General features: G+C 47.4%; 3 protein-coding genes across 4 annotated transcripts in view; 2 read left to right on the top strand and 1 right to left on the bottom strand.

Annotated features, from left to right (window-relative positions):
- LOC127046411 (uncharacterized) overlaps positions 1-25,704 on the top strand; it is a 632,746-nt gene that overhangs the window by 132,837 nt on the left and 474,205 nt on the right. The gene's annotated exons all lie outside the window — the stretch shown is intronic.
- Positions 1-25,704, bottom strand: part of ATRN (attractin) — a 384,706-nt gene that overhangs the window by 69,792 nt on the left and 289,210 nt on the right. The gene's annotated exons all lie outside the window — the stretch shown is intronic.
- The window catches only part of GFRA4 (GDNF family receptor alpha 4), a 140,904-nt gene that overhangs the window by 87,627 nt on the left and 27,573 nt on the right, over positions 1-25,704 (top strand). The window contains exons 2-3 of the mRNA XM_050943404.1: positions 908-1,186; positions 23,809-23,889. Coding sequence (XP_050799361.1) covers positions 908-1,186; positions 23,809-23,889 — 360 coding nt within the window. The remainder of the gene's footprint in view (positions 1-907; positions 1,187-23,808; positions 23,890-25,704) is intronic.

Here is a 25,704-nt window from a genome sequence, read left to right as displayed (position 1 = left end):
ACCAGCTGGTGCCCTCCATTCTAGCCAGCACAGAAGCAGCTGTTACCAAAAACATCCTAATGCTGCATTGCTTGGAGAGGTGACTATTTGGGATCACATGACAGAGTGGGGTTAGTGAAGTCAGGGCAGAGAGAAATGGGGATTGCTGGGGAGGAATGAAGAAGAGGGGAGAAGCCCCATGAATAGAATGGATGATAGCCCACAAAGTCTTCTGAGGTGTGGTTTTGGACCATACTTCTTCCCCCAAAGGTGCCAAAAAGGGAAAGGAGCCTTACAGGTGAGAAGGTGGTTTCAAACTATTTGACGTGGCAGCTGTTTGTGCTATAAAATACATTTCAAACAAATCAGATGAATTCAAACTGGAGCAGTCCCGGAAGGTTCTGAAAGACCAAGCTGTGATGTGCGTCTGCTGTGAGCTACCCCACTGGCCAGTGGTGGGCATGCGAGGGGGGCATGCTACGTTACAGCCTCTAAAGAAGGAGATTTCCCAGCACAACCACACACACCCCCAGCTACTTGCAATTGGTTCTTTTCTGAGATGACCCAAAGTCCTTTGCACTTGTCCAAAACTGGCACTGAGGGAATCACCACACTGGGGAATGGGCCACTCTGCGAGGTTGAGGAGGACCCAACAAGAGATGTAAGGCAGCCTTCTCAACCTGGGGGTCTTGACCCCACCCAGGAGTTAGGCGGTCATTACCCTCTCCCCCATTCCTAAATAGTAGTGGGTCCGCTGGCTGAAAGTGGAGTATTTGTATGGAAAAGGGGGTCCTGGTGTGAGCAGGCTGAGAACTGCAAAGGCTTATTCAGAGCCTGGCCCAGAAAGTGGGAGATGTTGTTGAATTGCTTTGATCTTCAGTCTTGGAGCATCACACCCTGACTCTCTCTCTTTCTCGTTCTCTTGCAGAAGCCATGACAGAAGCAGTGAGTTCGGGCAGAGATTGCCTGCAGGCCGGGGAGTCCTGCACCAATGATCCCAGCTGCAGCTCCAAGTTCCGGACCCTCCGGCAATGCATCGCGGGCAACGGCGCCAACAAACTGGGACCGGACGCCAAGAACCAGTGCCGGAGCACGGTGACGGCCCTGCTGTCCAGCCAGCTTTCTGGCTGCAAGTGTAAACGGGGCATGAAGAAGGAGAAACATTGCCTGAGCGTCTACTGGAGCATCCACCACACCCTGATGGAAGGTCAGTCGGGGCAACTTGTCAGTGGGCGGGTTTTCCAAATAGGGTCTTAAAAAGGAAATTTGTGTTGGTGAAACATGCCTGTTCCTGCTCCTTCTAGCCACAGAACAGGATCAGCGGAGGCAGCAGCTGGGCTAGCTTCTTCCCCACTTGATATGGGCAGATCGAAACCTTCTCCAGGCAAGTTGAGTTGCCATCCAGATGGTGGCCTCTCTGCTGAGATGCCCATCTGGTTTGCAGTTAGTGCTGGCTCTCGTGGTAGTTTTTCATGCCCACTTGGATCTGGGCTGAGACCCACCTACCCATTTCTCCTAGGTTTCCCACCAGCCACATCCGATGATAGAGACTTTTGATTCCTTCAATGGACCAGCAGTGACTTAGATATGACAGGCTCTGCAGTCAGTCGCTTGGACCACTCAGGTCAGGTCCACACCTAAATCTTAGGTTGCTCCAACGATGTCACTCGGGGGTAAGAAAAATTCACTCCCTGGCAGCGTAGTTAAGCCAACCCAAGCCCTGGTGTAGACAGCGCTAAGTTGATGAAAGAATTCTCCCTTCAACCTAGCTACTGCCTCTCAGGGAAGGTGGATTTGCTACAGCGACAGAAGACCTCCTCCCATTGCTGTGGTGAGAGTCTACACTACAGCAGTGTAGCTGCAGAGTTTCTAGTGTAGACATACTTCAGTCTCGCTACCAACAGTATCCAGAATGGTGCTAGCAAGGACATATCAGAGTTGCTACATCATGCCTCAAGCTAAGGTGAGCCCTGGGCCTAGGGGTTTGTGTGCAGAGCTGCTATGCCAGCCCTATCAGCTGGACCATTTCATCTTCAAAGCCTTTGATCTAATTCTGCATTGCCCCCTTTATCTATTATCATTATGACATAGCGCCCAGAGACCCCAGTCAAGTTCCATCATTCTGGGCTCTTTACCAACAGCCACTGAAAACAATCCCTGCCCCAGAGAGCTTGCAGCCTGCATTGTAACGACTTCTCTGGGAGTTCCATGTGGAAGGCACGTGGGCTCAAGCCCCAAATTCACTCAGCTTCATTTCTCCCCAGCTGTGGGGTGGAGTATTTATTATTATGAAGTGATTTTTCCCAAGGCTGCAGAGAGCATCAGTGACAGAATGTGGGTGTTCCTGCCCCCCGCCCCCCGTGCTTGTGGTGACACCACCTGCCCACAACTCACACTTAGCACAGGGATGTTGTGTTTGTGTTTCCAGCACTGGGAAAGAAATGCAAAACACAAGGGATACTCAGTGTGGTCAAAGCACAGAAACTGAGAGCCAGGAGATCAGAGGGTAATAGATTTATATATTTTAAGGCTAGAAAGGACCATTGTGATCATATAGCAATCTCAGCCATCGATTCCTGCATCAAGCCCATATCTTCTGGATGAGCTAGAGTGTGTCTGTTTGTTTCATGTATCTTGATTTAAAGCCACCCAGTGGTGGGGAATCCACCAAAGCTCTTGGTAAGTTGTTCCAATGGTTAATTACCCTCACTGTTAAAAACATCCACCTTATTTCTAACTTGATTTTGTCTAGTTTTAGTTCCCAGCCATTAGATTTTGTTATGCCTTTGTTTGCTACATTAGATCCCTTCCCATATAGGTACTTCTAGGTGGTTCTTTTCCTAACTGTGCTACAGTTCTGCTTTGTAACCTCTAGCAAATCTCTTTACTGCTTTGTACCTCAGTTTCTCCATCTGTATAATGAGGCCAATAATCACTCTCCGGTAGCTACGAGACTTAATCTGTAATGTTTGTGTCCTGGGTAGAGATCTGTAGCTGGGGAAGTGCAGCATTTTTCTAAAAAAAAGGAATTAAACTAAAACTGTTTATGTTGATTTTATATAAATGTCCCTGTAAAGTTTGTGTTGAAGAAATAATGTGGTATGGGTGACCAAAAGAACCAATCTGGGAGTTGTGGTGGATCACAGCCTCAGCATGAGTAAGCAATGCAACGCTGTTGCAAAAAAAGCAAATGCAATTTTGGGTTGCATTAACCGAGGCACAGCATGGAAGTCATGGGAGGTGATGGTAACGCTCTACTCAGCCCTGGTTAGGCCTCAGCTGGAGAACTGTGTCCAGTTTTGGTCAGTGCAGTAAAGAAAGGATGCGGAAAAACTGGAAAGGATCCAGAGGTGAGTGACAAAGATGATCCAAGGGGTGGAATACAGGCCACATGAGCAAAGGCTGAACTAACCAGATATGTTTAGTTTGGAAAAGAGGAGATGGCGGGGGGACATGATAGTGGTCTCAGACACTTGAAAGGCTGCCATAAACAAGCTGGAGAAAAGCTGTTCTCTCTTGCCACAGAGAGCAGAGCAAATTACAGCGCAACAGATTTAGATTAAATCTCAGGATAAACTTCCTGACTGTAAGAACAGTAGGACAATGGAACAGACACCTTGGGGGGTTGTGGAAGCTCCTTCATTGGAGGTTTTCCAAAAGAGGCTGGAGCCACCTGTCTTGGATGGTTTAGACACAACAAATCCTGCATCTTGGCGAGGGTAGACTAGATGGTCTTTGCAGTCCCTTCTAACCCTGTGGTTCTATGTTTCTAAACCAAACTCTGTTAAGTTTCCTACCTGACCATGTCTTTGGGATGTGTAAGATTTGCGGCACATGCTCCTGACACCGAATTTCATCCCCACACCCTGCAAATATTTTAGTAAATGTTGATTTAATATTTTTAAGCGCTCTTATAAAAGTGCACATCAGCAGCGATGACTCTCCCCTGTCAGGCCTGCCAGTGTTTTATGCTCCATGAAAATTAAATGAGGAATAAAACGGACGCTTCCAACCATAGGCTGCAGAACAGATAGATTAATAAAACGCTGACAGGAGCAGAAAGCAAAGGTGCCAAGGGTGATGCTTGGATCAAGAGGCTGAGCAAACAAAGTGAACGGGAAAAGTGCTGCCCAGACGTACCAGCAGCAAGGGCCGTGTTGCCCATCTCTCAGAAACCTGAGTGCAGCTCTTACGCTGAGCCTACAAGGCGCTGAGTGCCGAGATGTGAAGTCATTGGGAAATAAAGGGGCTCAGCGCCTTGCACAATTGGGCCCTCTTTTGGGTTGCTTGTTGGTTGAGTTCACTGTCAATGAAATCCCCAAAGCAGGGCATTTCCAGGGCTATTGTGGAGAGAGACACAACCCGGGGTCTCTGCTTCCATTAGCTATTGTTGTTGTTGTTGTTAGTTATCTGTGTTACCGTAGCACATAGGAAACCGTTTTATCACCTAAGCTATTGCATAGACTTTTACAGATTAGTCCTTGCCAGGCATTGAGCAACAGGCCAAACTGAGAGTTTCCTTTTTTTCCCCTACATATCACCACTTTTCATCTTCATTTTACAGAATGAAAACTTGATCGTATGAAGGTTTGCATCACAAGTGGCTTAGCTTACGCAGATCTTTCAGGTTACGCATACGGTCACATTTGTTGGCTGTTGGGTGATACGGAAACTCAGAAATCAACATGGCTAACAATGACTGGAAGACTATGCCAAAGTCAGTGCTTGGGGAGGAGCAAACAACATGTGCAGTCATGTGTGGCAGCTCTGCAGTTCACGAAGGGTCACCATATCAAAGCTTGGTTTGATAAACAAGCATCTGAAAATATTAAGAAATGTCAAGTACTAAAAATATTGCTTGGCATAGTCAAAACTTCAGCTACTTTAGGTGTTGCCTTCCACGACCACCGTGAGGCGCTGGAGAGCAACATGTGTGGTATTTACCTGACAGACATAATACAACTTTTGCCCAACATATCAGCGACACCAAGATAGTCAAATACTTGAGCAAGAGAATTACTGATGAACGTATACGTCTTTTAGCAGGTGGTTCAGACTTAATATCAGCAAAGAAGCTATGGGTTTTTTTATTGTCATTGCAGGTGAAGTCATGTATATTAGCCATGTTGATCAAATGGCCATTTTGCTTCACTTTGTTAATGTTGATTGTGTCAAAGGAGTGGCAGATATAAAAGAGCAGTTTGTAAGCTTTGAGCAGTAAGTGAGGCAGATGCTGCGTCCTTGTGTGACCAGTTAACTAATGTTTTATCCTGCGAATATGGATTAAACGCCATATAGATGTCTGGACAGGAATAGGATAGTGCCAGTGTTTTGGCCGGAGATCATGGAGGATTGCAAGCAAAAATGAAAGAATATCCTTCAGGCAGGGGAGACAAAGTGTAGGCACCAGACATCCATTGCCCGGCCCATCACATTAACCTAGTTTTGGCACATGCTGCTGAAGGTAAGGCCAGTCCAGATCTGAAGGTTTTCTTCACAACTTTGCAGGAAATATATAAATATCGCACAGGCTCTAACCATCGATGGGAAAAATTAATGATTAAATCTGAAGAGAATCTTTGTCTTCTTTATCTGTATCGTGCATGAGAGAGTACAGCTTTGCAAAAGGAAGAGGAGATGATGATGCATTTCAAGGCCCCTGCAGAAGTTGACAGGATTGATGCAGCAGATTTAATTGAACACGTTTCTGAAGAATGAAGAAGACCTTTACATCTAAAGGTACGCTGCAAGTCTAGATGGGCAGCCTGAATGAAATGAGGCAACGATAGTAAATTTTGAGAATGTAATTGAATGCCTGGAAGATTAAGCTGTTGCCGAACGCAGGAGTAGCGAGGACGTATGTTGAGCAAAAAGCAACCTGTCTTTGATGGCTTGGATGGTTTACCTCAATCTAGCATAGGATCTTAGTTATCACAGCTGCAGCCTCTGGAATCCTAAAGTCAAAGAAAATTGTCCTGTTCCAAGTCCTCTGGACATTTGAGAGCACAGTGAATGATCTCAGCAAACTCAGAGCTGAAGAAAAATATGATAAAATTTAAAAAAACATCTCAGAGCAGGTGGCAAGCAATGGATTTTGAAAATGCAAACTATCCAAGCCGTAGGAAAAGATGTGTTTGCCACATGGATGATGAATTTGCACACGATTCTGTGTTGGAAGCAAAGGGTAACCATCAAAGAAAATATTTTCAAGTGCTAAACAATATGATCGTGGAACTAAAATCTCAGTGTGAGGGATTTCAAGAGGTAACTCATCTATTTGGTTTCCTCCATCCCAGGCAACTTCAAAATATAACTTTAAAGAAGGAAGTTCTTAAACTTATGGGAAAATACTCATATTTTTCTTTTAGACTTGGTTCATGAGATTGTCTTTCAAGATGTATTATTTTACAAAGAACACAGAAGTGTTCATTTTGTTACTTGGAGTCCAGAGCTACTTGAATTTCAGTGTGTCAAGTTCTCTGTTTTGCCAGAAATGGAAATGTTGTGTTGACTTTTTCTCACCATACCAATTGGAGTGGCTAGTGCTGACTGCACAGTAAGCACATTAAGACATGTCAAAAACTACATGTGTTCAGTATTATCACAGACATGGCTGAGTGCCTAGTTCTGCTGGCAATTGAGAAAGATCAGACAGCTGGACAGCATCGTAGAATAATTTGCCAAGGGAAAATGTCGTTGTGGTGTGAGGATCCAATAATTGGATATACACAAGCCAACACAATTTGGGTAAGAATCCACTTTTGTTTAGGCCTGTACTTTTTGTTTTATGGGACTTTTCTTCACTTTTTATCTTAAAAAAAAAAAAAGCCTAAGTTGATGTGACCATTGAGCCCTAAGCTTCATGTTCGATGACCAGGCTCTGCCCCTTAAATCTGCCCCTGATTTAAGAGAGTCCTTCCAGTTTGACTTTTATTCTTCTGGCAAGGTTCTCAACATAGGGTTTAGTTCAGTCTTTCTACCTAACCATTGCCCTGTGGGTGGTGTGGGGTTGTGCAAGATGTTTCAATTTTACAGTAGTGCTGTAACCTTCTGAATAAATTATTTTCAAACTCTGCCCCTTGGTCATGATGGATCCTTTCAGGAAAACCAAATGAGTAATTGAAGATCATGTTTGCCGCAGTCTTGCCTGACTTGATGGTGGTAGGGGAGGCTTGGACAAACTTAATGAAGTGATCCGCTATTACTAGGATATATTCATATCTTTTTTTGCTTCTGGCTGGGTGCAAGAAGTCCATTGATACAAGCTCAGATGGTTCTATTGTAGCCATGTTAGTGGAGCTCTCGAATGCTGGTGAGGTTTTGTGACATATGTACAGACTCTAGTGATGTCATGTTCAATATCCCTCTTCATCTGTGATCTCTTGTGAGAGTGATTTCTTGCTCTGCTCCTAAATGTCTCATCAGCTTAATAGGACAAAATCGGAGGGCCCAGATAATCTTCATCCAAGAATATTAAAGGAACTGGCACACAAAATTGCAAGCCCGTTAGCAAGAATTTTTAATGAATCAGTAAACTCAGGGGTTGTACCGTACGACTGGAGAGTTGCTAACATAGTTCCTATTTTTAAGAAAGGGAAAAAAGTGATCTGAGTAACTATAGGCCTATTAGTCTGACATCTGTAGTATGTAAGGTCTTGGAAAAAAATTTGAAGGAGAAAGTAGTTAAGAACATTGAGATCAATGATAAGTGGGACAAAATATAACATGGTTTTACCAAAGGTAGATCATGCCAAACCAACTGATCTCCTTCTTTGAGAAGGTAACAGATTTGTTAAACAAAGGAAATGCAGTGGATCTAATTTACCTCGATTTCAGTAAGGCATTTGATACGGTTCCACATGGGGAATTATTAGTTAAATTGGAAAAGATGGGGATCAGTATGAAAACTGAAAGGTGGATAAGGAACTGGTTAAAGGGGAGACTACAGTAAGTGGTACTGAAAGGTGAACTATCAGGCTGGAAGAAGGTTACTAGTGGAGTCCCTCAGGGACTGGTTTTGGGACCAATCTTATTTAATCTTTTTATTACTGACCTTGGCACAAAAAGTGGGAATGTGCTAATAAAGTTTGCGGATGACACAAAGCTGGGAGGTATTGCTAACACAGAGAAGGACCGGGATATCCTACAGGAAGATCTGGATGACCTTGTAAACTGGAGTAATAGTAATAGGATGAAATTTAATAGTGAAAAGTGCAAGGTCATGCATTTAGGGATTAATAACAAGAATTTTAGTTATAAATTGGGGATACATCAGCTGGATGTAACGGAGGAGGAGAAGGACCTTGGAGTATTGGTTGATTGCAGGATGAATACGAGCCACCAATGCGATATGGCCGTTAAAAAAGCTAATGCAGTTTTAGGATGCATCAGGCGAGGTATTTCCAGCAAAGATAAGGGGGTGTTAGTACCGTTATACAAAGCACTGGTGAGACCTCATCTGGAATACTGTGTGCAGTTCTGGTCTCCCATGTTTAAGAAGAATGAATTCAAACTGGAACAGGTTCAGAGACGGGCTACTAGAATGATCTGAGGAATGGAAAACCTGTCTTATGAAAGGAGACTCAAAGAGCTTGGCTTGTTTAGCCTAACCAAAAGAAGGCTGAGGGGAGATATGATTGCTCTTTATAAATATATCAGAGGGATAAATATTAGGGAGGAAGAGGAATTATTTAAGCTCAGTACCAATGTGGACACAAGAACAAATGGGTATAAACTGGACACTAGGAAGTTTAGACTTGAAATTAGACGAAGGTTTCTAACCATTAGAGGAGTGAAGTTCTGGAACAGCCTTCCAAGGGGAGTAGTGGAGGCAAAAGACTTATCTGGCTTTAAGACTAAGCTTGATAAGTTATGAAGGGGATGGTATGGTGGGATAGCCTAATTTGGGCAATTAATTTGGCAATTGATCTTTGATTATAAGCAGTTAAGTATGCCCAGTGGTCTATGATGGGATGTAAGATGGGGTGGGATCTGAGTTACTACAGAGAATTCTTTCCTGGGTGTCTGGCTGGTGGGTCTTGCCCACATACTCAGGGTTTAACTGATCGCCATATTTGGGGTTGGGAAGGAATTTTCGTCCAGGGCAGATTGGCAGAGGCCCTGGAGGTTTTTCGCCTTCCTCTGCATCGTGGGGCATGGGTCACTTGCTGGAGGATTCTCTGCAGCTTGCGGTCTTCAAACCACAATTTGAGGACTTCAGTAATTCAGACATAGGTTAGGGGTTTGTTATTGAAGTGGATGGGTGAGATTCTGTGGCCTGCGTTGTGCAGGAGGTCAGACTAGATGATCATAATGGTCCCTTCTGACCTTAAAGTCTATGAGTCTTCGTATAGTTCTTGATATACCCACCTTAGGGTTTTTCAAGTGATACAGCTGATTTCATAAGTAGGTTTTCTGCTAACATATTCCATCTGTATCCAGATGCAACCAATGCCATTCACACAGCAGGGCAGAGATCTTACTACATCCCCCTGTGCTCTTTTGTCTGTTCAGTGTATGTTCCAAGGACTTATAATAAAGAATTTTAACAATAGCTGGATCTTTCTTCTGAGCTGCAAAAATGTCTTCTCACAGAATAGGCGTTACCGTGGATTTAGTAGCCATGGAGAAGTCCTCTGCTGCCAAAGGGTTGGTAGTAATAACTGCTAACCAAGAAGACAGTATTAATAACATCTTTGCTGGTCTCTTCTGTGCATTTCATCATATATTTTTTCCACATCAAGGAGCATTCTGGATAAAGCATCTGCAACCACATTAGATTTCCCTGGACAATATCTAACTTTGACGTAAAGTCAACTAATTCTTCAACCTAACGGTGTGCTGTGACATTCAGCATGGCAGAGAGGAGGACATAGGTTCATGGGTTGTTATCCCTGTAAATTGTGAAGGATTGTGCATAGTGGAGGTAGTCACAGAATTTGTCAGTTACAGCCTGCTTCAAAGCTAGGAACTCCAGCTTTCCTGAATGAAGGTGATCATTTTTCTTAACTGCAATTAGTGTTCTTGACTCATAACCAATGACCCTTAGTTTACTTTCCGGACGCTGGTATAAGACTGCACCTAACCCCTTACTCTAAACGTCTTCTTTTTCCAAGTCCACTTTTGATAGTGTTGTGTGTCAGATTCCAATGGAACAGTCAACAAGTCATAAAAATGGCATTGCTACTTGAAAAAAAGTCTTGAAGTATCTTGGATAATATGTGAGGAAGCCTAGCAGCTTGCGAAGTTCCCCGAGGATATTTGGTGGCTTATCTGCAAAATCATGAACAACCAATGTGTCAGATGAATCCATCTTATAACCTTCAGCAGGTACCTCCATTCCCAAGTACCTCTCTCTTAAAGAGCTTACATTTGGCAGCTTTCATCTTCATTCCATGCTTCTGTAGCTCTTGCAATACTCTCCTTACATTCTCCATGTGTTCTTCAAAAGTGCCACTGCACGCAAGGACATCATCGAGGTAGAGAATGCATATCTCATCCCTAAATTCTGCAAGGCTCTCTTCCATACTTTGCTGGAAGGAAGCAGCCTAACTCATTCGTATAGATCTCATGGAGTAATAAAGGCTGTGAAGTGATGGGTTTCTTCAGTTAATGAACCTTGAGGGCCTTCCCTTGATCTAAGATGGAGAACCAAGATTTACCTCTTAATCCACTCAGAACATCTTGGATTCGAGAGATGAGTTGCTTGTCTGGTCTGGTTTTTCTATTCTGTTCCCAATAGCTGATGCAGAATCATAGATTATCATCCCTTTTCTGGACACATCACACTGGTGATGAACAGGATGACTTTGATTTTGTGATCCATCCCCTTTTTAGGAGATCTTGCAGGTATTCCTTGACTTCTTTATACAGTGGATGAGATACTGAGATGTAAGCCTTCTGTACATGTTGCTGGTCATATAACTTGATATGCATCTGCAGACTAGATATCCATCCCGTGTCTTCATCAGTGCCTTGGACTCCTCTTTCAGCATCTGCTGGGCCATTTTCTTTTGCATCTCTGTTAAATGTCTTAGGTTCAGTGCTGGTTCAAACAGACCTTGATCATCCCCTCTGGTTAGAGGTTGTTCTCTTTGTTAGCTTGCGTTTGATCCTTAGGACTACCATCTCTCATTTTTGACACTATTGCCACCAGGAAGAATTTTATCCGTCGAGTATCCACTGGAATTTCAGATTTAATCTGCTGTAGAATTCCAAGTGCAGTTTGTCTTTTCAGAATGATGTCAAGGGATATTTATGTGGTAAGATGATTCTTTTAGGTATTTTCACTAGTGTTTCTTTTTTGTCCAAATTCTCAGGTGACTGAACAGCAGACATCTGGCTCAAATATTGCTGTTAAGCTTTCACTATCCAGACCTATATGAATCCAGTGTGTTACATTAGTGAGGTTTTTTTTCCTTTGGGGATAATCACATTCCTTCTCTCCATTTGAAGCATGCTCAGGTTTCAGAATTGTCGTTTCAGATGATGTTCACAAGAGCTTTCACTTTTGCCATGGCGATGTGAGGAAATAAACATTGAATATTGTCAGTGAGGCTACGTGCTGGTGCCTCATCAGGTGAATTTCAGGATTTGCAGCAGTGATATTTGACTAAGTGCTCTACCTTGTGTGCACTGACCAGTCCAGGAACATCAGGAAGTCATCATCTTTGCTTAATTGGAATGGGATGTCAGTCCGTCCTTTGTAAGGGATTTGAGTCCGATTGGCAGCTTTAAGGCGAAGACCATCTTCTATTTCCCGTAACTCTTCAAACTTTCTAACATGTGTCTCTGGGAGATTATCTTCCACCTTCCAACTTGAGACCTTGCATTCCTGTGCTCTAGTGTCCCATAGGACTTGACAAAACTCCACCCTGTGCATTTATTTCCAACTAAAGTAGCTATTCTTGTTTCCTGCTTCTGTGTAAGATGGCAAAGGTAGGCTGCTCCTGGTAGATCAGACACAGTGTCAGCTTTGTCTCTGCTCTTTTGTAATTTTCCTGCATGACATCCTGACTGATTGACTGTGTTCATTACTGCCACATCTGAAACAGTGGTCACAAGTACTGCCTCTGGCAGACTGCCTGCAGTCGCACGTCCTTTTCTCTGGAGCTGCCTGTCTGCCTGTTTGATCAAGCCATTCTGACTTCTTTCGTCATGCACCTGGACACTTCGCTGTAATATCTTCATTTCGGCATCCACACCTTTGATGTAATCACCACTGGTCTTTAGTTCCGTTATCTCATTCACTAATGAGTCACCTTTGGAGACTCCTTTCACCATTGGAGGAAGTGCTGCTTTATTGTATGCTGTTCTGGGTAGCAGGGCCGGCTCTGGCTTTTATGCCGCCCCAAGCAAAAAAAAAAAAAACCTGCCGCCCAGCTGGAGCATCAAAGGAGGGGGTGGGGTGGGAAACCAACCTGCCACCCGGCTGAAGCATCAAAGGAGGGGGGGCGGGAAGCCAATCTGCCACCCGACTGGAGCAGAAAAGTAGAGGGGAGGCAGAAAACCAACCTGCCACCCGGCTGGAGCAGCAAAGGGTGAGGAGGCGGGAAACCAATCTGCTGCCCAGCTGGAGCAGCAAAGGGGAGGGGGGTGGGAAGCCAATCTGCCGCCCGACTGGAGCAGAAAAGGAGCGGGGGCGGGAAACAAACCTGCCGGCTGGAGCAGTGAAGGGGGTGGGCACGGAACAAACCTGCCTGCCACCTGGCTAGAACAGCGAAGGGAAGAAAAAACAAAAAACAAAAAGAAAAAAATACCTGCGGGGCGGCGGGTGCAGGGGGACTCCCAGCCCTGCAGACCCCGGGCAGCGGTGTGCACAACCCATCTAGTGGGGGGGGCAGAGAGAGAAGGGGGTCAGCCAGGGCTTCCTTAAGCTGGGCACTCGCCATGCGTCCCCTCCTGCCGCACCGCCTGCTGGGAGGGCTCTGCGTCGCTCCGGTGGGCAGGCAGGGAAGGACGTGGTCTGCGTGCCGGGCTTGCTGCAGACCTGGCACCGCTCCCAGCAGCTCGCCTCCTCCGCACTGCCACCCCCTACAGGGCGGCAGGAGCAGCAAACCAAAAGAAGAAAACCTGCAGGGACGGCAGAAGCAGCAAAGCGCAAAAAAAAAATAAAAAAAAGTTTGGCCGGAAGCCGCCCCTTGGAATCTGCTGCCCCAAGCACCAGCTCGCTCCGCTGGTGCCTGGAGCCGGCCCTGCTGGGTAGGGCCATTCCACACAAGTACATGCTCCACTCCACACCTTCTGCTGCTTCTCCACCTCCTCATGTATAGCAGCAAGCAGCACCTCTGCAGCTAGTCTGTATTTTAAACAAAGTCACATTGCAGTCTGAATATTCGAGAGAGAAGGTCGGCGAGATAATATCTTTTATTGGACCAACTTCTGATGGCGAGAGAGACAATCATTACTCTCTCCAATGTACTCACACATGAAAATGATAAAAGACAAAAACACCCTATCATCTTGGGTGACCACTTTTCATAAACTGGTCACTCTATGTCTCACCTATCAGGCCTCATCCTGGGAGCTTACATTCATAACTCTTCTAGACACTAAAAATCACAAACTGAACAGAGACACTGGATTTATGGCTTATTACAATAACCTGTAACCCACTAACCCCCTCCTGTCCTCTGACTGCAGAGGTGTTAATGGGCCATTCTGCCTTGAATGGTCCCTTACAATGTGCTAACTATTTACGTTAAACAATCTGTTCCACCCTGTGATGCTGAGAGTACCTTTGCCAGACATAAAGAAGAGCCCTGTGTGGCTCGGAAGCTCCAGTGAAAGCTATGACCTCACCCACCTTGTCTCTAATATCCTGGGACGGACACAGCTACAGCTACGCTGCATACAAATCTGAATACTGGCATTTTGCTGTCTGGCCAGGACTGACTGGAGGAACAGGTTTTATACAAGGACAGGTCATATCTTAGGTCAGAATCAGCTTCTTACGAGGCAAACAGTACTCTCTGTCTCAAATCTGGGCTAGGAAATCCTGAGGTGTCTCTTCTGGCTCTTGCATCTTTTCCCTGGTAATAGGACCTTAAAATGTAGCTGCGTTTTTGGCAGACTCAGATTAGTTTTCCCTCCAAGTAGCCCCTGAGCCTCAGCCCAAGGCAGACTGCCCTGATCACAGCTTCCATGATCTCTGCTTCAGTGTACCCCTCGGGAATCCCACTTCCAATTGCAATCTTAGGACCCAAACCTACAAGGTGCTGAGTGCTGTGATGTGAAGTCATTAGCAAAGAAGGGAGCTCAGCACCTTGCAGGATTGGCCCCTCTTTTTGGTTGAGTTTACGGTCAATGAAATCCCTGAAGCAGCGCGCTCCCAGGGCTGTTGTGGAGGAATACGTACCTTGGCGTCTGTGCTTCCATGAATTATTGTGTACCCCGTTGCAGGGCCCCATTGTGCTAGGGGCTGTACAAACCCAGAACAAAAAGAAAGTCCCTGCCCCAAGGAGCGTTCAATCTCAGCATAAGACAAGAGACAAGAGATGGATCTAGTCCGATGGGGGTAGGGTGACCAGATATCCCGATTTTATCGGGACTGTCCCGATATTTGCTTGTTTGTCCTGCGTCCCAACCAATGTTAGGTCGGGACACTGGACAAACAAGCAAAGGCTCCAGACCCCAGAAGGGCTCGCGCCCTCCCTCGCCCCGACTCCGCCCCCTCCATCCCCCATTGGATCCCTCCCCAAATCCCCGCCCCCATCCCTGCCCCCTCCACTGCTCCATTGGCTCCCTCCCCAAAACCCCGCCTCTTGCCAAGCACGCTGTGCCCAGGAGACACAGGGGAGCGTGGGGCCGGGGTGACTGTGAGTCCAGCCTGGCCCTGAGCAGGCAGGACTGGGCACGGTACCTGGAGGAAGAGTAGGGGGTGACCTGCGGGGCCAGACGGTGGCTGTTCTCCCCACCTGGGCAGCAGGACTCGGGAGCAGCCGCGCTGCAGCTCCCACTGCCGCGGGGGGAGGAAGCAGCCAAGCATGTGGCGCTCGGCAGCTGCAGCTTTGGTGCCAGGGCCTGCTGCGGGGCTCCAGCAGCGCACGCTGCGCCCAGCCCCTGGCCAGTCACGTCTGGGCTGGCTGCCCAGCTGGTGCAATCCCGCAGCGGAGGCATCGGCAGCCCAGCCCCGTTCGTTCCCCTGCAGGACCCAAGCGGGATGGGGGCGCTGGGGCCTGCTGCCCCCACTCCGGGGCCGCCCGCGGGATTGCACCAGCTGGGCAGCCAGCCCAGATGCGACTGGCCAGGGGCTGGGCGCAGCGTGCGCGCTGCTGGGTCCCCGCTGCAGGCCCGAGCTTGGGGGGTTCGTGGGTGCCAGAGCTGCAGCCGCCGAGCTTGGCCAGTGGCCGCTTCCTCCCCCCGTGGCAGTGGGAGCTGCAGCAGCAGCTGCTCCCGAGTCCTGCTACCCAGGTGGGGAGAACAGCCACCGCCTGGCCCCGTGGGCCACCCCCTACTCTCCCTCCAGGTACCGCGCCCGAGTCCTGCCTGCTCAGGGCTAGGCCGTACTCACACTCACTCCGGTCCCACACTCCCCTGAGTCTCCTGGGCCTCCCTCCAGTGCTTGCAGAGGGAGGAGGAATCTGGGGTGGGGGATTTTTTTTTTTGCTCTGCCGCCATTTTTTTCCCCTCTGCCCCCGCCCCCCCACCCCTCCGTCCCGATATTTGACCTGGGTGATCTGGTTTCCTTAGATGGGGGAGTACAAAGGAACAATGAGGCAATTCGGTCAGCATGACAAGCAGTGCTCTCTGCACACCAGCAGCCTGACCATCGTCCAGTTTTTTGTAGGCTTCATGGTAAAGGAGAGTTTTGAGACGGGATTTGAAGGAGGACAATGGAGGCAGCTTTATGGATGTTTTTGGGGAGCTCTCTCCAGGGGCAACATATTTGTCTTAAAAGTGAGAGGCTACAAGACCTTGCCCCATCCATGGCCCTGCCCTATCCCTCTTATTATTAGGCAGGAAGTTTAAAACAAATAAAAGGAAGTTCTTCTTCAAGCAGTGCACAGTCAACTTGTGGAACTCCTTACCTGAGGAGATTGTGAAGGCCAAGACTATAACAGCGTTTAAAAGAGAGCTGGATACATTCATGGAGGCTAAGACCATTAATGGCTATTAGCCAGGATGGGTAAAGAATGGTGTCCCTAGCCTCTGTTTGTCAGAGGATGGAGATAGATGGCAGGCGAGAGATCACTTGATCCTTACCTGTTAGGTTCATTCCCTCAGGGGCACCTGGCATTGGCCACTGTCGACAGACAGGATACTGGGCTAGATGGACCTTTGATCTGACCTAGTATGGCCATTCTTATGTTCTCATGTTATGTTCTATTCCCCCTGAGGCCAAACAGAAGATATGGAGGGATAGCTCAGTGGTTTGAGCATTGGCCTGCTAAATACAGAGTTGTGAGTTCAATCCTTGAGCGGGCCACTTAGGGATCTGGGGCAAAAATTAGTACTGGGTCCTGCTAGTGAAGGCAGAGGGCTTGACTTGATGACCTTTTGAAGTCTTTTCCAGTTCTAGGAGATTGGTATATCTCCTATTATTATTTTATTATTAGAGCACGACCAGGGAGCCATGGACCCCCAACCTGCACGGGGGTGGGTGGGGGCCCGAGAGCAGCCCCCGACCCTGTCCCTGCCCCTGCCCAGGTCAGGTGGAGGGGCTGCTCTCTGCCCTGGTGGGGCTCCAGCTTCCAGCCTGGCTGGGAGGCAGGGCCTTGGGGGGAAGAAGACAGGGAGGGGGCCAGCCTGTGGCGAAAAGTGGATGGGCCAGGCCCATCCATTCTCAAAAGTGAATAAGTGATGATAAGAATGACAGAGATTCGCTGGGAGGGGCCTTGGAAGTGAAGACAAGCAGCTTCTGTTGGATGTGATAAACAAAGGGGGGAGGGGATCTGGCGGAGGGATGCAAAGAGAAGGGTGATTGAGTCAAAGTGACGAGCTAGGAAAATGATCTTTGCAGCAGCCTTCTGACTGGCTGCAAGTAGGGCAAAGTTGCATGTGTCAAGACCAGAGAGAAGGAAGTTGCAGTAATCGAGACCTAGGTTCCTACCAAATTCACGGTCCATTTTGGTCAATTTCACGGTCATAGGATTTTAAAAATCATAAATTTCATGATTTCAGCTATATAAATCTGAAATTTCATAGTGTTGTAACTCTAGGGATCCTGAGACAAAAAGGAGTTGGGGGGGGGGTCGCAAGGTTATTGTAGGGGGGTTGCAGTTCTGCTACCCTCACTTCTGCGCTGCTGCTGGTGGCGGTGCTGCCTTGAGAGCTGGGCGGCTGGAGAGCAGTGACTGCTGCCCTTACTTCTGCCCTGCTGCCTCAGTCAGCAGCTGCCACTCTCCAGCCGCCCGCTCTGAAGGCAGCACAGAAGTTAGGGTGGCCATACTGCCACCCCCCGCAAAATAACCTTGTGACCTCCCTGTAACTCCTTTTTGGGTCAGGATCCCCAATTTGAGAAACGCTGGTCTCCCCTGTGAAATCTGTATAGTGTAGGGTAAAAGCACACGAAAGACCAGATTTCATGGTCCGTGACGCGTTTTTCATGGCTGTGAATTTGGTAGGGCTCTATGGAGACCCAAGATGATGAGACCTTGGACAAGAGTTTTGGCCATGTGGATGGAATCTGCCCCATTCCAACCCCTTCTCCAAAGTCCTTGCCCCAGCTCCGCCCCTTCCCTGTCCCTATTGGACCCCTTCCCCAAATTCCTACCCAGCCCCGTCTCTTGCCGGAGCCCGCCGCATTCCCCCTCCTCCCCCCTCCCTCCCAGTGCTTGCTGTGCGAAACAGTTGTTTTGCAGCACATGCACTGGCAGCTAGGGGAAAAAAGCAGGTACGTGACACGCTCAGGAGAGGAGGCAGAGGCAGAGGTGAGCTGGGGCAGGGCGGCAGGGAAGGAGCTGCTGCACCCACCAGTTTTTCTGTGTTTTTCCCGGAGTCGGCACCTAGGGTTGGTGGTGTGATGTCTCCAGTGACTGAGAGAAAGGAGGTGTTGCAGAGGGCATAGGGGAGATTAGTCAGATCCACTTCCCCCATGGACTCTGCAGGCCACCGTTTTAGGTTCTGCAGGTGACCTTTGCTCTAGAGCATCCCAGGTAAAAAGGAAAGCCTCTGCTTGAGGTTCCCCCATGGAAAAACTAAAGCCTTGGGGGGCACGGGGGGTAGGTAACTTAACACTTACTATGTTCTAGTTATGTTGAGAAATGCAGCTGGTTTGACAGCAGAGCAGGTCACAGCCACTAGACCCCCTTCCTTTCATGTGCGGTGCTTTGCCGATCTACTCACCGATGAAATGGTTCAACAACTGAGTAAGAAAACCTGTTTGATCCACATTTTGGCCTTTTTCAAGCAAGAGATCATTGTCAGCTTCCCCGGAGCCTGAAAGCCAGACCTCGGAATGGAATGCTGCACAGTGGGGTATAGACAGACGTAGTGACCCAGGTCTAGGGTGACCATATTTCCCAAAGAGAGAATGGGACATTGCGTGGGGTTAGCCCAAGTCCCCCCATCTCCTGCGCGCAGGCTGGCCAGAACTGCTCTCCCAAGCCCAGCCCTCCACATGCACACGGGGCTGGCATTGTTGTTCACCCCAGCCCTGCCTACACCCGCCCAAGTCTTCCACCCTCCCATCCCCGAGCGAGGCTGGCATCACTGCTAAACCCCCATCCCCGCACGGTCCTCTGCACCCTGCTTTTTTGACAAAAGTGGGCATTTGTTCCGTTTGCTCTTCCCAACTGATCAAGGCTTTAAAAAGGGACTGTCCTGGTCAAAACGAGCTATATGGCATGGATGGCAGGTATCATAGGCTGGGGGAGGTGAGCCTCCCCAAACAGCCAGGTGTGGCCCCACCCACACTCCACCCCCATACCCCTCCTGCTTCCCACTCTGCGGGCGGCTCTTCCCCCGTGCCATGGCCAGGGCCGTAGCAACAAAGAACTTGGCCCCCTCCGAACATATGTCCGGGGCCCCTTACAATGCAGAAACTGGAATGCGATATTTATTTTATACAATATACAGGGTTCATATTATGTATACATAGGCCTACAGTGTACATGTATTCCGTATTTACGCAAAGCGCTTCTTTCGAGCCTTGTTCTCCGCAAATTGGTTAATCAATGCGTCATAGTCCAGAGATCTGGCAATCTTGTTTTCGATTGAGATAACTGCAAGCGCAGAAAGCCTGTCATCTGTCATGGTTGAGCACAGGATATTCTTGATCAATTTCATTCTGCTGAAGCTCCTTTCAGCACCAGCGACAGTAACTGTGTGGTCAGAAGAATTCTGATGCAAATGCAAAGATTCGGATATATCTCCTGAAGGCTGTTCTTGTATATGTACGTTAAAAAATTGTTTGCCGTGACAAGTCCTCTCTCTTTCTCGATGACATAAATAAAACCATTCAATTCCATTATGAGTTCGTTGGCATCAATGTCTCCCATTTTTCTTTCAAAATTTTTCCTGTGATTCTCCAGTTCATTTTCTCTGTGACACTGCTTCAGGCTGTTAGCGTTGTACAGAAATCCAAACAACTTACACCACTCCACGAGTTGGTCAAATCGCGACGAAACAGAAGATATGGCCTGATCAGTGAGAACAAGAAAGAACTGCGATTTGAATTTTTCTTTGGCAGAAAGACGACTCGAATCATCAGCACATTCGTAATCAAACATTCTCTTCTTACGTCGCATCCTGGTTTCTGGAAACACCTGCTCAATACCCATATACTCTGCTATTTCACGTGCATTTGTGACCACAGAGTTATATCCTGTATTTCGATAGTCTTCCAAAAACTTCATTGTAGCACCGACTTCTGCCTGCAGTACGTCAATTGACACATCTGGTGACTGAATTAATTTGCTGGTTTTATTGACGTGAAATAGTATATCATACCACGTGTACACAGTCAGAACAAAAGGCCACGTAGTAACATGGTCTAAAAGAGCACCGGCTTCTGTTGCTGTATTGCCATCTTTCTTTTCGAGCGCATATTCTCTCAAAGATGACAAAGCATTGCACAATTCTTCAAGGTGATAATGCAATGGCTTCACAGCATCAATTCTCGACTCCCAACGAGTGTCCGATAACCCTTTAACAGATATTGGCATATGTTCTTGAAGTATATCCCAACGTGAAGGTGAAGAAGAAAAGATAACGTATATTCTGTTAATCAGACCGAAAAAGTCAACGGCATATTTCGATGACTTTGCCGTGTCTGAGATCACAAGATTCCAAGTGTGAGCTCCACATGGTACATACAAGGCACGGTCATTTATTTCTAGCATGCGGGCTTGAACTCCTTTATTCTTTTCTCTCATATTTGCGCCGTTATCATAAGCTTGGCCTCTCATGTCAGCAATGTCTATTCCTAAGTTGTTTGCCTTTTCAAGAAACGCTTCCAATAAGCCCTCGCCAGTTGTATCATGAACATTAAGAAAACCAACAAACGCTTCACGAATATTGACACCATCTTTACCATTGCATTCAACAAAGCGTAACACCACAGACATCTGTTCTTCATGTGACACGTCGGGAGTACAGTCCAAAATAACAGAATAATATTTTGCTTTTTTAAGCTGCGCTATGTTGGCCTCTTGAATGTTACTGGCAACAAGTTGAATCAGCTCGTTTTGGATCTGTGGACTGAGGTACTGAACATATGCCTTCTTAATCCTCTGTAAAAGTTCGCTGAGGACAGTATCATACTTTGCAAGTAATTCAAATAGTCCCAAAAAGTTGCCATTCAAAGGATCGCCGAGCTTTTCATTACTTCCTCGAAATGCCAAGTTTCTTTCGGACAAGAAAATAATGACATCAACCATGCATCTGATAACATTTCTCCAGAAATCTTTCTTTCAAAAAAGCCTGCAATTCGAGTTGGTCAATAGATGTACGGTTTACTATGCCTGACCGAAGGTCAAACCATTTCACCATACAGTCTTGATGACCTTTGCCTGTTTCATGCTGCTGAAGTCTTTTTGACAGTGCTTTCCAAGCAGATGTTCCACGACGTAGCGGTATGTCGCCAGTGCCAAATAATTTACAACAAAAACAAAAAATGGCATCTTTCTGAACTGAGTACATTAACCATGAACGTCTTATTTTCTCGCCATTTGCCATGGTTCAATAGAAATGAGTACTTGTGAACCTCTGTCTTTCCTCGTTAAATGGAAATTCGTAACTTTCATTCTGCTGCAGTGGGCCACGTGCAACAATGTCACACACTTGCCTGTCCGATATTATAGACGGCCAATCTCCTGGATCATCAGTCAGTGGTTCAGATTCAGATACTTCTTTCCTGGCAGCAGCTGGAATATCTGTCACAGTTTGTTTGGTAGAACAACTGGCTTCACCTTCGACCTCACTTGAAGCACTTCTGGATACAATTCGTCGCTGCTAGCGCTGTCCATTTCATGTGCCTGTACCTGTACATTGGATTGCAGCGCAAAATACGTTGACAACTTTGGAATTTTCTCAAGTTCCTTCTCGGCATCTTTTGCTGCCTTTCGTTTACTAACTCTACTCTTATACATTCTCTTAGACATCACAAAGCACGCTTCTGCGTTGGAAACGATAAAAAACTAAACAACAAAATTAATAACATTTATCCGCCGACCGCCATTATGAACGCAAATACACATTCTTTGAATGGGTCCAACTAAAATTCGAAACTGACCGACAGACAACTGATGTGGCTGATAGCATTATGATGTATCATAATGACTTCACGGTTTTTTCAGTAAAACCGACATGGATTGTGCAATAGCGTCAATAAATGTCACTTACCTAGTTATACCTTACATTTTTTTTGCCACTTTTAGGGGCCTCCTTCCTTGCAGGGCCCCCTCCGGTCGGAGGGTACGGAGGGCACTCGCTACACCTCTGGCCATGGCCCGAGCTAGGGGTGTGCTACCCAGTCTCCCAGGGCTCTGGGGACTGGGGCCGTGCTGCCCGGCCTCCCAGGGTGGGGGAAGAGGGGCTGGGGCCGCGCTGCCTGGCCTCCTGGCACTCCGGGGCTAGGGGAGCTTGGGCCATGCTGCCTGGTTCTCTAGGGTTGGGGAAGCTGGGGGTGCTCCGTGGCTGGGGGCGCTAGCCTGGGGCAAGGGCCAGCAGCTGCAGTGATCTCCAGCGGGAGGGAGGTAGAAGGTGCGGGGCCTCGGGTGGAAGGAGCAGAGCTGGGGGCTCCAGACAGTGGTTCACCCGCCACCCAGGCTGCATGGTCACCCTGCCCAGGTCTGTAATACCAGGGGGTTCTGTAAGTGAGGGCTGAGACACGTCAGGTGCTCCGCACTGGAATAGCAGGGGAACTGCAGGTCAGGATTGAGATGCACTGGCACAGCAGGGCTGGAAAGGCAGCGAATGCTGTAAATCAGGACTTGATTAGGTTTTGCTTCCCACTGCATGTGACCCGGCTTTACTCAGTTTTCTCTGAGCAGCAGATGGACTCGCACAACCATTAGACACCACTGAATCTTTGTTTTCTCTGCTTTCATTTCCTTTGGGACACATTTTTCTAATAATATTTACATATTTAAAAATCCCTTCATGTTTAATTGACTAAAAAAGGAAGCCAATCTGAAACTGACTTGCAGAGGCTTTTCTTTCATACATACGTACCCAGGAGGCCAGAAAAGCTTCCTAGAAGCCTTTATAAAAATCAGTTGTGGAACCGTATGCCCAGGGAATTTACACAGCATAGCATTTACTCAGCATCTGTTGAGCAAGTCTATGTTTAGGCACTTCAGTATTTGGAGACGCATTACCAGATGCCAGGTGGTGTCATCAGAACATAAAAACTGCTCCATTGCAACACATGAAAGGTCCCCAGTGCTGTCAGTGGCAGTGCCAGGTAATTCAAAGAAAGCTGTAAACTTGCCTTGTAATACACCGGTGGTAATTGCACAGTGCTGTGCATCAAGGAGGCAATTTCTTCCTGACCCCAACTGGTGATCAGCATATGCCCTGAAGCATGAGGTTTGATAGCCCTTTTATCCCAGCTAGTGCAGATCTTATCCATATAAATGTCTAATCCCCCCCAGTATTTGTTTGTTTTTAAAACTTACTAAGCTATTTGCCTCAGTAATACTCTGTGGCATCAGTCAGTAGGATCGCACATTAGGGTTCTTGGAGTTGATAAAAGGAGAACTCTGATGGAATCAAATTTCCAGCATCCTTAATCTAGACCGAGAGGCTTTTGCTGGGGCTGCGTTTCATTCACTCTATGCTCAGCTAGAGAGAGCAGCATGCGTTGGGAGGAGACGCAGTGTTAATAAATATGAAGGGACACCCAATCTAGGGTAAGGCAATACGCAGCAAAGCCTAGGGATGGCTGTCTGGAAAGCAGCAAGTTCAGAAAGACCTCGGGGGGATAGAACACTGGGTGCGTAGTGAATGAAAATGGCTACCATCACATGTGTATTCGTGGAGTCTGTCCAGTTCCTTGTATACCCGGGCCCCTCATTGGCAGCAGAGAGGCCAAGAACTGAGACCAAAGAGCTCTCTCACCCATAGAAACTAACCCACCCCAGGCCAAGGTTGAGATTCATTTTCAAGGGGTAGCGTTGGTGAAATCTCCTGTGTCCTGTGCTGGGGATAAGGATAGGACTTGGCTCCCCAGGGTTGTTGATCTGACCTCTTCCACCAGCCCGTAAGATACTGAGCATTACTCTGGGGAAATGGACTCGCTGTAAGAATATGCATCATGGAGACCCATAATGCAAACGCTGTTCTGCAGAATCCAGTTTTTGCACTGAGACATGTTCCTAACACAAATCTCAGGAGCCAGAGCTACCTTATTATGCTGGGGTTCAACTTATCTTCCTTTCACCTCAGGTATGAATGTGTTGGAGAGTTCTCCGTACGAGCCATTCGTCAGGGGCTTTGACTATGTCCGGCTGGCATCCATCACCGCAGGTAGGTGGGCTGGAGCACACTCTCCTATTTGTTAGCCAAAGCAGGGTGTTCGGTGGGAGGGGGCCCGCAATCCAGATCTGGGAGGGACGGACTGACTAGGCCTCTCCCTGCCCCACCACAGTCTGTCGTGCTGCATGGCCCCCTCTCACATTGTCTATGCTGAGAATTTCCATGCTAAGCTGCTGAGACAAGAGCACGTTTCCAGGGGAGGCACTTTATATGATTGGATTGGGGTCATAAAGAGCGAGGGACCAGGGCAGAGATAGACAAGGGCTGGATAGGCAGCCTCGGAGGCTCCTCCAGCTGAGGTAGAAAACACCATGATTCTGGGAGAAGAGCCCTGGCTAGAAGAACCCTGCTCTCTCGGCACTCATCCCCTTCAGGGCAGACGGCTGGCCAGATTTTTACAAGAGATCAGTACCCATTGGCCCCATTCAGGGGCCTCAATGGAAGCAGACATCTTTGGTAAATCTGGCCCCATGTCTGCCTGATGGAGCAATGGGATCCAGATACAGATCAGGACAGGGGCACCGGAATGGATGTGGGGCCTGGACTCATCACTTTTAAAAGTGGGGGGGCTATGCCCTCCCACTTTTTACTGGCTATAAGGGTGAGCAATATGGGGGAGGGGCAGAGGGGAGCGGGGCCTCAGGGGAAGGAGGGGCTGTGATGCGTTTCCCCTTACCCGGGGTTTCACTTGGAACTGGAGTACCTCTGAGCATGCCTGACCCACCAGTCTGGGCTCTTGTTACAGTGCACGGCTGTGCAGTCTGCCAACCCCTCCCTCTGGCTTCAGATTGCACTTTACCAGCACACGTACAGGTATGGACATACCCAGCTGCTGCTGCAAACAGATGCTGAGATCAGTTCTGCGTGGCAGGGCTCAGCTAAGGAACTTCCCAGTTACCCAAGTGCACCCACCCCCCAAGAGTAAACCCCAAAATTGTACCCTCTTGCGCTGCACAGAGATTGGTACAGCATAAGCTCATGAAATTCGCACCCTCCCTCAATGTGGAGGAAGACATGCGACAGCTTTGTGCCCCCGCAGTTATGAATTCCACACACTGGTTTTAGACCAAAAAAACCCCAAGTTTATTAACTACAAAAGATTTTAAGTGATTATGAGGGATGGCAAACAGTTCAAAGCAGATTACCTAGCAAATAAACACAACGCAATCTAAGCTTAATATACTAAAGAAATTGGTTATAAGTAGCAAATTCTCACCCTAAATGTTGTTTTATGCAGATTGCAGAGATTCTTGAGGGCAAGCTATACTTGCTTACAGCTTAAAACTCCAGTTATTCCTTTCACAGGCTAGAAAGCTCGTTAGCCTGAGTTCAGCCCTTCTCCCCCAGGTCAGTCTTTTGTTTCTTAGGTGTTTCCAGCAGCCTTCTTTCTTGGGCGGGAAGTCAGTGAAGAACGAATCACAGTGATGTCATGCCACTGCCTTCAATAGCTTTGGCATGTGGTGGGAACCCTTTATCTCCCAGTTTGATTCCCATGCCCGGTCAGTGGAAAAACACTAATATTATGATGGAGTCCAGTACCAGGTGACTTGGTCACATGTCTCTGTAGAATCATAGCAGCCATAACTCGGATGCTGTTGGTAACGTCCTCAGGAAGGTTTCCCAGTGGGAGATTAGCATCTTCAAAGACCTATTGGGTTTCCTGATCGCCCTTCCCAGCCAGCCATCTAGACTGATTGCATTCTGTCTAGTGGACATTCCCCAGGTGTAAACGTAAACACATTTGTAATAGATGCATAGACAATATTCCTAACTTCAGATACAAAAATGAGACATGCCAACAAATAG

The sequence above is a fragment of the Gopherus flavomarginatus genome, chromosome 3 (assembly GCF_025201925.1).
Source record: "Gopherus flavomarginatus isolate rGopFla2 chromosome 3, rGopFla2.mat.asm, whole genome shotgun sequence".
Taxonomy (NCBI): domain Eukaryota; kingdom Metazoa; phylum Chordata; order Testudines; family Testudinidae; genus Gopherus; species Gopherus flavomarginatus.
Note: the sequence above shows the minus strand (reverse complement) of the source record. Positions and strands in the feature narration are given on the sequence as shown.